At 40.0% G+C, this 13,454-nt stretch overlaps 1 protein-coding gene across 1 annotated transcript in view; it reads left to right on the top strand.

Moving 5' to 3' along the window:
• CNRIP1 (cannabinoid receptor interacting protein 1) overlaps nt 1-6,223 on the top strand; it is an 89,812-nt gene extending 83,589 nt beyond the window's left edge. The window contains exon 3 of the mRNA XM_006880979.1: nt 6,059-6,223. Coding sequence (XP_006881041.1) covers nt 6,059-6,223 — 165 coding nt within the window. The remainder of the gene's footprint in view (nt 1-6,058) is intronic.
• Nucleotides 6,224-13,454: the final 7,231 nt, after the last annotated feature.

Below are 13,454 nucleotides of genomic sequence, written 5' to 3'. Positions count from 1 at the left end.
CTTCTGCCCCCAACCCTCACCTCCTTGTACCCCCAATATGTTTTTCCCAATAAAAAATATTAAAAAAAGAAGAAGAAGAAGAGGCCGTGGGATATCATTAGTGATGTCAGATGGATCCTAGCCGAAAATGGATAATAGCAAGAGAATGTCTATTTGTGCTTTATTGACTATGCAAAGGCATTTAACTGTGTGGATCATGACAAGTTATGGTTGACATTGAGAAGAACGGGAATCCCAGAGCTCATTCATAATTTATACCTGGATCTGGAGGCTGTTTTGTGAACTGAACAGGGAAACTCTGCATGGTTTTAAAATTAAGAAGAGAGTGCATCAGGGTTGTATTCTCTCTCTATACCTATTCAATTTGTATGCTGACTAAATTTATTCAAGAAGCTGCACTCTGAAGAGGAGTGTTGCATCAGAATTGGAGAGGGACTCATCAATACACTGATTTATGAAGATGACACAGCCTTGCTTGCTGAAAATGAGAAGGACTTGAAAAGGATCAAGGAATGTAGCCTTCAGTATGAATTGAATCTCAATGTCAAGAAAACAAAGAATCTTACCACTGGACTAATAGGCAACGTCATAATGGATGGAGAGGAGATTGAAACTGTCAGCTGCTTTCATCTTGCTTGAATCCACAATTAACACCCTTGGTACCAGCAGTCAGGAAATAAGAAGATGCATTGCACTGGGAAAATCTGCAGTTAAATTTCTTGCACTGCCAGGAAATCCCCACATTATTGAGGAGTAATGATGTCAGTTTGAGGACTAAGGTGTGTCTGATTGAGGCCATAGTCTTTTGGATCACTTGCTCTCCATCTGAGAGCTGGACAATGAATAAGGATAACAGAAGAAGAATTGAGACCTTTGAGTTGTGGTTTTGGAGAAGAGCACTAAACATCCCATGGATGGCCAAGAGAACAAATAGCTATGTCTTAGAAACAATGCAGCCAGAGGTGCTTTTAGGAGGCAAGGATGATGAGGCTTTGCCTCACATACTCCAAAGTATGTTGTTAGGATGGTATACCTTGGAAAGGGACATGCTACTAGGAAGGGTGGAGGATTGATAGAGGAGAGGAATACCCACAACCTGGTGGATTGACAGGGTGACTGCTGCAATGGTCTCTTTTGTGAAAGGAAGTGTGAAGATGGTGCAGGATAGAGCAGGGTTCAGACCTTTTATTCATAGGGTCACTATGAGTCATACTTGACTTGGAGACACCTAACACAACAACAATGTATTAAGAGAATGTTGTTATTGTTGTTGTTAATTGCCTTCAAATCGAGCACGACTTACAGTGACCCTGTGAACAAAAGGCTTGGAGCTCCTCTACAACTATCGGCTTTTATCAAATATTACCAAAGGATAAATACTTCATAGCACCACTCTTATAAAGTGGTCTGATGTGAAGAGTTGAGAGGAAAATAGGATAAGAGTAGATAGATAATAAACATTGTATTGAAACATATGAACGAAAGAAGTCTTTAAAAGGAATATATGATTAAGCATTATACATACAACAACAGCCCAGAATAAGAGGTACACTGCAAAGAGGACTGAGGGTGGAGGTGGAGGAGAAGAGAATACCAGAGGAATGTCTCTGTGTTTCAACTGACTATGCAAAGGCATGTGTGGATCACAACAAAACTGTGGCTGACCTTGAGAAGAATGGGAATCCCAGAACACTTGATTGTACTTATGTGAAACCCATACTTTAACCAGGAGACAGTTGTCAGAACAGAGTAAGGAAACACTGCATGGTTCAAAACCAGGAAAGGTGTACACCAGAGATGTGTCCTCTCTCCGTACCTCTTCAATCTGTATGCGCAACAGATCATCCACGAGGCTGGGCTCTATGAGGAGGAATGTGTCATCATGATTGGAGGAAGATTCATCATTAACCTGCCTTATGCACATGATACAATCTTGTTTGCTGAAACGGAGGAGGACCTGAGGCATTTGCTGCAGAAGGTCAAGGACTGCAGCCTTCAGTATCAAGAACACGAAGATTCTCAGCCCTCTTCATCCAGCCTGGTCCTGGCCCTATGGCCCCTGCCAGGAAGGGTAGAAAGTCTGCTCTGCCATCAGTGATGTGACCAGAGAGCACATCATTGATATTCACAAGTGCATCCATGGAGTGAGATTTAAGAAGTGTGCCATTGGGCACTCAAGGAGATCTGACAATTTGCTATGAAGGAGATTGGGAACACCAGATGCTCACATTAACAACATGCTTAAAATAACCATCGGAGCCAAAGGAATAAGGAATGCCCCATACCGCCTTTGTGTACGGTTGTCCAGAAAAACATAAGGATGAAGATTCCCCAAATAAGCTGTGTACACTGATTACCTGTGTACCTGTCACCACTTTCAAAAATCTACAGACCATCAATGTGGATGAAAAATAATAGCTGATTATCAAATAAAGTTATAAAACTAAAAAAAAAAAAGACGAGAAAACAAAGATTCTTACCACTAGGCCAACTGGCAGCATCATGGTAGATGGAGAAGCGATTGAGATTATTAACAGCTTCAACTAGGTTGGCTCCACAAACGGTACTCTTAGTACTGGCAGCCAGGAAATCAAAAGATAAATTGCATTGGGAAAATCTGTTGTCAGAGACCTCGCCAGAGTACTGAAGAGCAATATTGTCAGTCTAGAGATTAAGGTGTGTCTGATACAGGCCATGGTCTTCACAATTGCGAAGCATCAGAGAGCTGGACAATGACTAAGGATATTAGAAGAAGAATCAATGCCTTTGAGTTGTGGTGCTAGAGAAGAGTACTGAATATACATGGACTGCTAAGAGAACAAACAGGTCTGTCCTTGAGAGTGTGAAACCAGGCTACTCCTTGGAGATAAGGGTTTTGAAGCTCTGTCTCACATACTTTAGGCATGTGGCAAGAAGGGAGCAGTCCTTGGAGAAGGACATTATGCTTGGAAATTTGGAGGAACAGTGCAAGAGAGGAAGACTGAATGAAATGGATTGACTCAGTAGTGAGGATATTGAGGTTAGGTGTGTCCGAGACAATGAAATTGTCTCAAGATAGAGCAAGATTCAGAGCTGTTGTTATGAGTCACAAGCAACTCAATGGCACATAACAGTGCTATTCTGTTTGCTGTGTCTTTGGTTGGAAAAGTCAGTAGTTGTAGCCAAACACCCTCTAGCCAAGGTGACGTCATAGTTCATGCAAAGTAGTAGGGCTGTACATCACTTTCTTCTCTGAGTCTTTATTTCTTCCTCTTTTGTTTCAGGTGTGTAGAGATTGGTAATTGTATCTTAGATGGCCCCTCGTAAACTCTAAAGACCCCAAACACTACTCATCAAACGTGTTGTTGTTGTTGTTGTTAATATTACATTAATGAGTTATGTCAGTTGATTTAGCCTACACCCCAAGGCTAGATTGTCTCTGTTTTTAGTCAACATTGAGGTATATATTTTTTCTATGTAATAAGTGCACTCACATACATAACTCAATGAGTGTTGATTATGTAACCACCTCCTAATCACTATATAGAATGTTTCCCTCATCCTAGATGGCATCTTCTTGCATCTTTCCATCAATTCCCTCCTCTTCACCCTAACTCCAGGCCCTGGGTCATCAGTGATATGTTGTCTATCAATATATGTGATAAATTATCATTGTTGCTCTTATTTTGAGGTGCTGTTGAGTCAAGTATAACTCACGGTGAACCTGTGAACGGCAGATCTGCATCCTGCCCTATCCTGTGCCGTCCTTGTCATCTCTGACATACTTGAGCCCGTTGTTGTAGCCAATGTGTCAGCCTGTCTTGTAGAGAGTCTTCTCCTTCACTGATCCTCTACCTTTCCAAGCATGATGTCCTTTCCAAAGAATAGCCCCTCCTGCCAACAAGCCCCAAGTATGTGAGACAAAATGTTTCCATCTTTCTCTCCAAGAAGTAACTGTGGCTACACTTTCTCCAAGATGTATCTGTTTGTTCTTTTTGATATTCATGGTATGCTTAGTACTGTTTTCCAACACAATTCAAAGGCCTTAATTCTTCAGTCCTCTGTATTCTGCAGTCCTCTGTATTCACTGTCCAGCTCTCAGATGCATAGTTAGTGATTGTAAAGTCCATGGCCAAAATCAGGCACACCTTCCTCTTTAAACTGACATCATAAATGTTTTAGAATTTTATTTTATGTGTCCTTTTATGTATCCTTTGCAACTTGAATTCTTTTCCCTGGTATATCTTTAAGAGCCAGACTTCTTTTTTGCCTAAATCAGTAAGTTCCTTCTTTTGTTTCTTTATAAATGAAATGCAATTTTATGGAAATACTACAGTCTAACTAATCATTCAGTTGGTAACACACATTTAATTTAGGACAGTCTGTATTGTTAATAATGCTATAGTGCTACTTGTACAACTTTTTAAACCATGACACTATAAAAAAAAAAAAAGAGGTACTTTATTTTCAAAACTAGACGGAAGGTTTGTGGACTTCACTTACTGTTTTAAGGCAAATAAATTTCCTAAAGGAAATCCAAGTCTTGTTTTGGGATCAAATTAGCAGGATGAGGCAATGGTGTAAGATATAATTTTGAGAGCATCTTGGAAAGCACCTGACCACCCTCCTCCCGCAGCAACTGCAGTGTATAAAGATCTTATTGCTCACAGCCTTCTCCTCCTAACACCATCGTGTCTTCCGGCTCCTGACAAGTCTAGGAAGCCTGCCAAGTCAGTCCCTGTCCCCTGCCATGACAGAGGAGGATCATCCGAGTAAATAACGACAGACATCATAATGTTGAGTGCCAAATCCTCTAAATAGCTCCAGGAGGTGGTCATGGGGTCAGGCTATCCCACAGACCACTTGAACATCTTCCCAGTGGCCTCTGGGGTATTCTGTGCCATCTCAGCTATAAGGGAGTTGGAAGGTTATGGCTCAGAAGGATTCTGTGTAGAGTTCAAAGCTTCAAACCAGTTTTCCCAGTTCTGTCATAGCTGATGAAGTGAAACTGCACCAGACCTGAATTTGTACACTCTACTAATAACCAGAACAGGAAAAATTACCAATAGATTCCCTACCAGATTCCTCCCTAGAAGATAAGAAGAGCATAGGGACCAGATTCTTGACCAACAGAGTCAGAACCTTGGCTTGGGTGAAACGTGGTGATCAGTCCCTTGGAAGATGCATTGCTCTTTGCAGTCGTGGTAATAATCATATCTCCCACATCAGATTCCTGAAAGGGTTTACCGTGCCTCCCTCGAATCTCCTGTAATACAGTATGAAGTTATGTAAGGTATAATCTAACGTGGACTTCTAGTTTATACACATTGAGATCAGAAAGTTGAGGTGTGATCTTCAACAATTAAAAGTTCCAGAAAACAGGCTTATTTATAACTTTGAATTCACCAGCTGTTGAGCAGAAAAAGGCTGGGCAATTTCCTCCTGTGCGACATACAGCCTCAGAAAACCTGCAGAGGGGCAGTGGGGAGTTGATTCCAACTTGACACCAATGACTTTTTTTCTTTTACTTTGAGTAGTAGAGGATAATCATACTTTATTTAAATTATCTTGAGTGCAGTTGTTTTGTACAGCTGAGGTTTTTTTTGTTTTTGTTATTTTTTAGGTAGAACCAATTGGCCGTAAACATTGTTCCCTCATCTTTTCACAGTCTCTCTTCTGTGCCCAGAGTTATTCAGTACTTGTACTAAAATTCTGAGCATTTAAAAATTCCCAGAGTGGTTTTTTACCCCCAGAAAATTTTAACTCGGGGTTTAGAATTACCACCACCTGTGAATGAGGTTTACATGTTAGTTACTTTGCTGCTATAGAGGTTTCAACAGTTTCCAAACTAAGAGGTTAGAAAGAAAGGTCAGGTGATCTGCCTTGAAAAATCAGTCACCAACAACCCTGGCTCACAAAGGTCCAGTTTGCAGCCAGTTGGGGAGAGGGCACAGGACCAGGAAATGTTTCATCCCGTTCTCCATGAAGCCTCAGTGAGTTAGGAAAAGACTCAGCAGCAGCAAGCCACGGTGGCATTGCTTTTGTTAAGAAAATCATGGTTGTGTTTCTTTCCCTTCAGTTCACAGATATTGGGACCTTCGAGACGGTGTGGCAAGTCAAGTTCTACAACTACCACAAACGTGATCACTGCCAGTGGGGGAGCCCCTTCTCTGTCATTGAGTATGAATGCAAGCCCAATGAGACACGCAGCCTCATGTGGGTGAACAAGGAGTCCTTCCTATGAAGCTCTGAGGACCCGGGGCCTCTCTCGTGTTGCTGGACAGTCTCTCCGCAAATCAGTCCACTCTTAGGTAAACCAGCACAAGCCTTATTTGAGGCACACCACACCTTGGTTGTTTTGCTCCTGGTACTGATGACCTACTAGCCCCAATTATTTTGAAAGTGTAATTCCCCTCTGGTGCAATACCCCTGATATAAAAGATCGTGATGCATCTGAGAAGATCCCTTTCTATATTTTGTGGTGGTAACCCTGCACCCGGTTGTCCTCGCTCACGCTGTTGATCTTGTGTGACTGGCACTCAGTCTAAGTGCCAGATATGCCGTACACTTGGTGATTCCGTGGACTGACTGTGAAACTTTGTTTCCAAGTTGAATAGTCCCCCTTTAATGTTAACTGTTAAATAAGTAAGTAAATAATAATTAAAATGTGTACGGGTTCTCCCATGTGTAATGTGTAACTTGCACTGTTTTCCAACATTCAAGGCAGTCTTTGTGACAGTATCATGCAAACAGCAGTGACTGAGACTTAAGGGTTGACTTCCTAAAAACAGCTCTGTTCATTCAGGGAGGGGTGATGACAGAATGTGAGGACTTAAGTATTTCTAACTTATACAAACTCTTTCAGGTAACTCAAATTATTCCTGTTATGTCCTAGGGAAATGGGAAAAACCATTGTTGTAGATCACTATTACAAAGGCTTGCCTCTGTGGTAAGCTGCTCTGGTGTTCAAGCAGGAGTACTGGTGGCCTATCTTGTATCCTCCTCCTTTGGACTTTGTAAAACAGTGTATGGATGTGGAATCAACTTTTGATATTTCTTAATAAAGGCACTGAAAATCACGCCCTAACTTGCATCGTAGTTTGGGAAGCAAATAATCAGCAGGTGGACTTCTGTTCGAGTCAGTGGTACTCACAGTTCTTTATCTGCACAGCAAAGTGTGGGGATGAATTTGGGGTAAAATTAGTACACCTGTTTATCAGGCCTATAACACATCTGAAAGCCTGTGATTCTGCCCTGTCTTGAGCATTCCTAAGATGCTGGAAGCTCAGCCATGGATATCTAAAATACCCAGAGATTCAAGGGAAGCTTCCAAGCTACAAAGCTAGGAAGAAATGCCTGGCGGTCTACTTCTGAAAGTTAGCCAATGAAAACCTTATGGATCAGAACAGACCTTGATACACAGAGCTGAAAAGTGAACCCCTGTAAGTTGGAAGGCACTCAAAATATACTGTAGTGACAAAAATGGATTCTAGTGTACCAATGATTGTGGCGATATCACAAGGCCAAGCCCCATTGCATTCTGTTATACACATAAGGTCACCATGAGTCAGAGCTGACTAAATGGCAACTAAAAACAACATTCATAGATCACCACTGGTTGTTAACACAGTGCAGTGTTCCAGCAGGGATCAGCAGGGCTTGCCCAGGCTTCTGGCCGGCAATAAAAAAAGTGTTTGTTCCACTCTTCTCTCCGTTCCACCTTCCATGGTGACTGCTCTCCCTTCACCCAGCTCAGTAGCTCAGCAATAGGAGGACATGGAGCTGTAACAGTGTATGTATCAGGGTTGAAACCACCTTGCATGCTCCAAGAACGGAAGGTACCTGGCACAAAGTCAGCGTGCTGTATGAGAACGAATTCCCGAAGAAGAAAATAGATTTCCTTTTGAAAAGGTACTTCATACTTTGCAACACTATTTTGATATTCATTTGAACAGCATGGATTCTCTTATGGTGGGAAAAAATAGTAAGAAATTGGAGATTTATTCTTTTGCTGCTTGAAAGCCTTTTATGTAAGAATATGCAGGACTGTTGGGAGTGTTCTAAAGAGCTTCTTGTACACTGGGTTTGGAAGGTAGACAACCATTGACTCCTCTAGCTTACCTACAATAAGTCTTTCTGCTACCAGGAAACAGCAACATTTTGGATTGGGGGTAACTCTTCCCAAAATCCACATCTACTGCTGGACAATCAATTCAGAATCATAAGTACCCTCAATAACGTTGCTCAGGCTGTAAATCTCTTAGAAGAAGAAGCCTGCTTCATTTTTTTTCTAAGGAGTGGCAAGTGGATAAGAACCATCAACCTTTTGGTTAGCAATACAACATGCAAAGCACTGGTGTCAGGGCTCATTTGACTTAATTATAAATGGGCTAAAAGAAAACATTCTTTTCAATGCCCACATTTTCCATGCATAACAGTCTCTCAGATAGCTGCTAAATGACATTGTTGTGAGGTGTCATCTAGTTGACGACAACTCATAGCAACCCTCTAAACAGCAGACCTGAGCCACGCTCTATCCTGCACCATCGTCACAATCTCTTTACAACTGTCTGCTTGAGCCTACTGTAACAGTCACTGTGTCAGTCCATCTGTTTTTTATTGTAATGGAATTTTATAGAAAAGTTAGAATTTCATTCATTCATTGTTGGACATCTTACCTCCTCTTCCATCATTCTCCCTCCCCGTTTGCAGGGCTTTTGTTGGGTTTTTTTTTAATATTCATTCATTGTTGCACAATTCTTCCCCCTAAGTTCCTTTTGCTATACACCTCTTACTCTGAACTGTTGTACATATAATGCCTAGTGATATGTTCCTTTTAAATAGTTCTTTCCTTCATCTGTTCCAGTGTAGTATTTATTATTTATCCCCTCTTTTCTTAGTTTCTTATTAATCCATCTTGTTGAGAGTCTTCCTCTCTTTCTCTGACCCTCCACTTTTCCCAGCATGATGTCTTTTTCCAAAGACTGGCCCCTCCTGACGGCATGCCCCGAGTATGTGACTTAAAGTTTTACCATGCTTGCCTCTAAGGAGCGCACTGCTTGGATGTCCTCTAAGACAAGACCGGTTTGTTCTTTTGGCAGTCCACAGGCTATTCAGCACTCTTCTCCAACAATAACTTCAAGATATGATGTTCTTCTATCATCCTTATTCATTGTCCAACTTTCAGATGCATAAGAAGTAATTGAAAAGAACACGGCTTGGATCAAGTGCACCTTAGTCTTTAAAGAGACATACTTGCTCCTTGGCACTTTGGAGAGGTGCTTGAAGAAGATTTTTCCAATGCAACACATCTATTGATTTTTTTCCATTTTTTTATTATTATTAATGTCAATGAACATTTATTTACAGAGATTTTGGATTTCCAGTCACTCATTGCTGCACTTTTCTCCCCACCCACTCCCCTCCACCCCCAGTTCGCTCTTCGAAAAGTAAAAGAAAAATTCCTTCATTGGTATACAATCCCCCTGCACCCCACCACCACCACCCAAAGTATACTCCACTCTGCAACCTTCATTCTGGACTCTTATGATAATCATAATGCCCTATAATATATTGCTTTTAAACAGTTCTCTCCCTCATCCGTTTCAATGCAGTATACATAATTCATCCAGTTTTTCTCATTCTTACCCCAACCCTGATGTCAGTCCCATTCTACAACAGTGGCACTATGCAATGTTTGTCCTTTCGTGACTGAGATATTTCACTCAGCAAAATGTCATCCAGGGTCACCCATTTTGAATAATATTGCATGAGTTTCTTCTTTTTAAGTGCAGCGTAGTATTCCATTGTGTGAATATACCACAGCTTCTCTAGCCATTCATTTGTTGATGGGCACTTAGGTTGTTTCCAACTCCTTGCTATTGTGAACAAAGCCACGCTAAACATGGGTGTGCATATATTTGCTTGGATGGTGGTTATAGTCTCTTTAGGGTATATTCCTAGTAGTGGAATTACTGGGTCAAATGGTATCCCTATCTGCAATTTTTTGAGAAAGCGCCACACCGCTTTCCACAGTGGTTGCACCATTTTACACTTCCACCAACATCTATTCGTTTCTTAACTGCTATTACCATGGGGGTTGATTGTGGATGCAAGTAAGATTAAATTGTTGACATCTTCAATCTTTTCTCCATTTATCACAACGTTGCCTGTTGGTCGTGTTGTGAGGATTGTTATTTTCTTGATGTTAAGATGTAATCCATATTAAAGGCTTTGCTCTTCTCCAGTGTTTCAAGTGCTCTTCACCTTCAGCAAGCAAGATTATGTCATCTACTTAACGAAAGTTGTTGATGAGTCTTCCTCTATTCCCAATGCCACACCCTTCGTCACATCATCCTGCTTCTTGAATGATTTTCTTAGTATACAGATTGAATAGCTATGGAGAAGGATTTTAAATCTTCATCGTTCCTTTGTTCTGGTTGGACAACAGCTCCCTGGTCTAAGTATTGGTTTCACATCTCATTTATATCTGAAAACTCAATGAAGAATCCTCTACAAGTCAGTTTCTGCTAAATAAAAACATTGGTATATTCCTAGTTATTTTAAAGCTAAATTATTTCCTTGAATATGGAGATCTTAAGAACAGTAAATTAACTACAAGCAGAGTCCTACGTTTTCTTTCAGAATATCCAGTGTAACTATAGAGTGACCAGAATGTGGGAAAATGGGGAAACTAGATCAGTATTTTGGTCTATTTAAATATTTTGTTTGTACATGTTTTCATTTGTGAAACTAGAGGTTTTGAGCCAGTGACTCATCCCTTAGAGCGTTTGTATTTGTTTTGAAGGGTGGAAGCAATTATCCCATGGCTTTTGTAATATTTCTTCCTAGGTTTGGGCTTTGTTTTCAATGAGAGGCTTCATTTTCAACTTTAAAATTACTTAAAGCAGGGCTGGAGTGAAGACTTGAGCTCTGGACATCAAATCAAGGTGTCTGAAGCCCACTAATGCCCTGGTGGTCCCTTCAACTGCCTATTTTCCAGTTTTTTCAATCTCTAAAAGAAGACATTAAAAAGTGGTTGCCTCAATGAATGAATGGAAATCCAAAGTCTCTGTAAATTTTCATTGAAATTAATAATAAAAAAAATTTTTTTAAAAAGTGGTTGCCGTGGAGACACCTCTGATTCTTGGTGAACTCCTGTATGCCAGAGAAGAACTGCTGTCTGCACGGTTTTCAGTGGCTGGGTGTTTTGTTGAAGCATATAACCATGTCTTTTATCTGAAACACTTCTGAATGTCTGTCTAACCTTTTAGATAGAAGCTCAGTGTGTTAATAGCTTGCACCATTTCCAAACCAAGGACAAAGTCTACTCCAATTCTAAAGTCCTTTAAGATATATAATCTCTACCATTCTTCTTGAAAAAGCAACAACTACGTGTAGGTGTGTTTTCCTTGGACTAGAGTGAGGTTGAATCAAGGGAGGTGGAAAGATGAAGTAAAGAGGAAATCTTAACAGCTAATCTGCAACGATAAGTGATCTCCTGGCGTATACTGTTCTGCTTATGATTGGACTCAAGCCCAGTCTCTCTGGCTACTTCTCACATAACTCTCCTCCTACTCCAAAATTTGAATGCTCAGCTATATCAAGCTGCTGAGTTGAAATTTTGCCCCTCAGCCATCTGGAAGGGCTATTTTTACACAAGTTGTAGCTACTTCTCTTTACTTCTAAGCATCAGGTGGCTACCCAAAAGCTTGAGGAAGTAGGCCATCCTTCTAATTTGATGATGAGTAAAACATGTTTGAACAGGTGGAAGAGGAGAAATGGCTTGAATTTATATTTGTGACACCTTAGGTACTGAGAAGTCACTTATCCAGCTATCTGGATCACAGCTGAGAAGAGAAAATTTGCCAAACAAAAAGAGCCTGTGAAAAACAATGTACACAAACTTTGTAAGTAAACCAGTATATAATAAAAATTTTATTTAAAAAAAAAATCCTGTCCCAGAGTCCATTCACCAAAGGCTTGGCTTGGTCTTCTCGCAAGACCTCATGAATCCTCTTCTGGATGCAGTTCTAGCCAACATGTACTTTCCAACCTTTGAAAACTGGGAGTATGATGACAGAAAAATTTAAGCATGTAGGTATACTGAGAATATATTTTTTACAGTGAGAACAGACTAAAGAAAAATGTAAAAAAAAAACCCAGACAAAATAAATTATAATAAATAGAGACATAAATTTTAGGCACTCAATCCTGTCAGGAAACTCTCCAGAATAATGAAGAGCAATGATGTTATTCTAGAGACTAAGATGTACCTGGTCCAGGCCATGATCTTCGCAATTACTTGCTAATTACAGCCTCAGAGAGCTGGACAATGACTAAGGATGATAGAAGAATATCATCTCTTGAAGTTATGGTGTTAGAGTGGAGGCCAACGCAAAAGATGAAGACCCTCGATGAGATAGATTGACTCAGTGACTGAGGTTATATAAGGGTAGATGTGTGAGAGACAACAATATTGGCTCAGGATAGAGCAGGGTTCAGAGCTCTTGGACGTAGTGTCACTATGAGTCAGTCAGAGTTGACTCAACAGCACATAACAACAACAACAATCCTGTTCTTAAAGCACAGTGATTTCTGTAGTTGTCAAGAGAAACTGATAGACATAAAGAAAGCTCTGAGACATTAATGAAGAAGATCCCTATCGTCAATAACATACGATCTGGCTTAGTGTTTGAGTTCAGACTTCAACCAAAATGTTTGATTCAAATTTTGGTTCAGTCACTTCCTAGTTCTGTGACCCTAGACAAGTTACTTAATATCTCTGTGCCTCCATTTTCTCACTTAGTAAATAAGAATTTTAATAGCACTTGCTTCACAGAGCTATTGTGAGAAGGATGTTAATGTGTGTAAAACTTTTAGAACAGTGTCTGTCACATAACTACGTTATTTGGTATATTTAAAAAGTCAGAAATGATAACATATACTTTTTTAAATCACTGAAAGTGCTTAAAGAGATCAAATTCCTTTACCTAGCATATAATGCTATATGTGTATATGAAATAATGCCCAAGGATTGAGTTTTATTTTTACGCAAAATATTAATGCTTATTGAAATAGTATTTTTAAATAATCAAAAATAATTTTACAAGCTGATTATTTTAATATGTTATAAGATTATTTTAAGGAAAAATTCTTTTCAGACAAGGCTTCATATAGACCCAGTTTTGAATAATATGTTAATTTTCGTACAGCTTTTACAATCGGAGATTGATCGAACATGCAATCAAGATGCATTGATAATAATGGGTGACTGGAATGCAAAAGTCGGGAACAAAGAAGAAGATTCAGTAGTTGGAAAACATGGACTCAGTGACAGAAATGGAGCTGGAGAGAGAATGATCGAATTTTGCACATAACATAAATTTTTAAGAGACATAAACGCAGGTTATATACCTGGATTTCACCTGATGGTATGCATAGGAATCAGATCGATTACATCTGTGGAAAGAACC

The sequence above is a fragment of the Elephantulus edwardii genome, unplaced genomic scaffold (assembly GCF_000299155.1).
Source record: "Elephantulus edwardii isolate Elephantulus edwardi_28Jun2011 unplaced genomic scaffold, EleEdw1.0 scaffold00011, whole genome shotgun sequence".
In the NCBI taxonomy this organism is placed as follows: domain Eukaryota; kingdom Metazoa; phylum Chordata; class Mammalia; order Macroscelidea; family Macroscelididae; genus Elephantulus; species Elephantulus edwardii.
The sequence above is the reverse complement of the archived record's forward strand: the minus strand, read 5'-3'. Positions and strand labels throughout refer to the sequence as shown.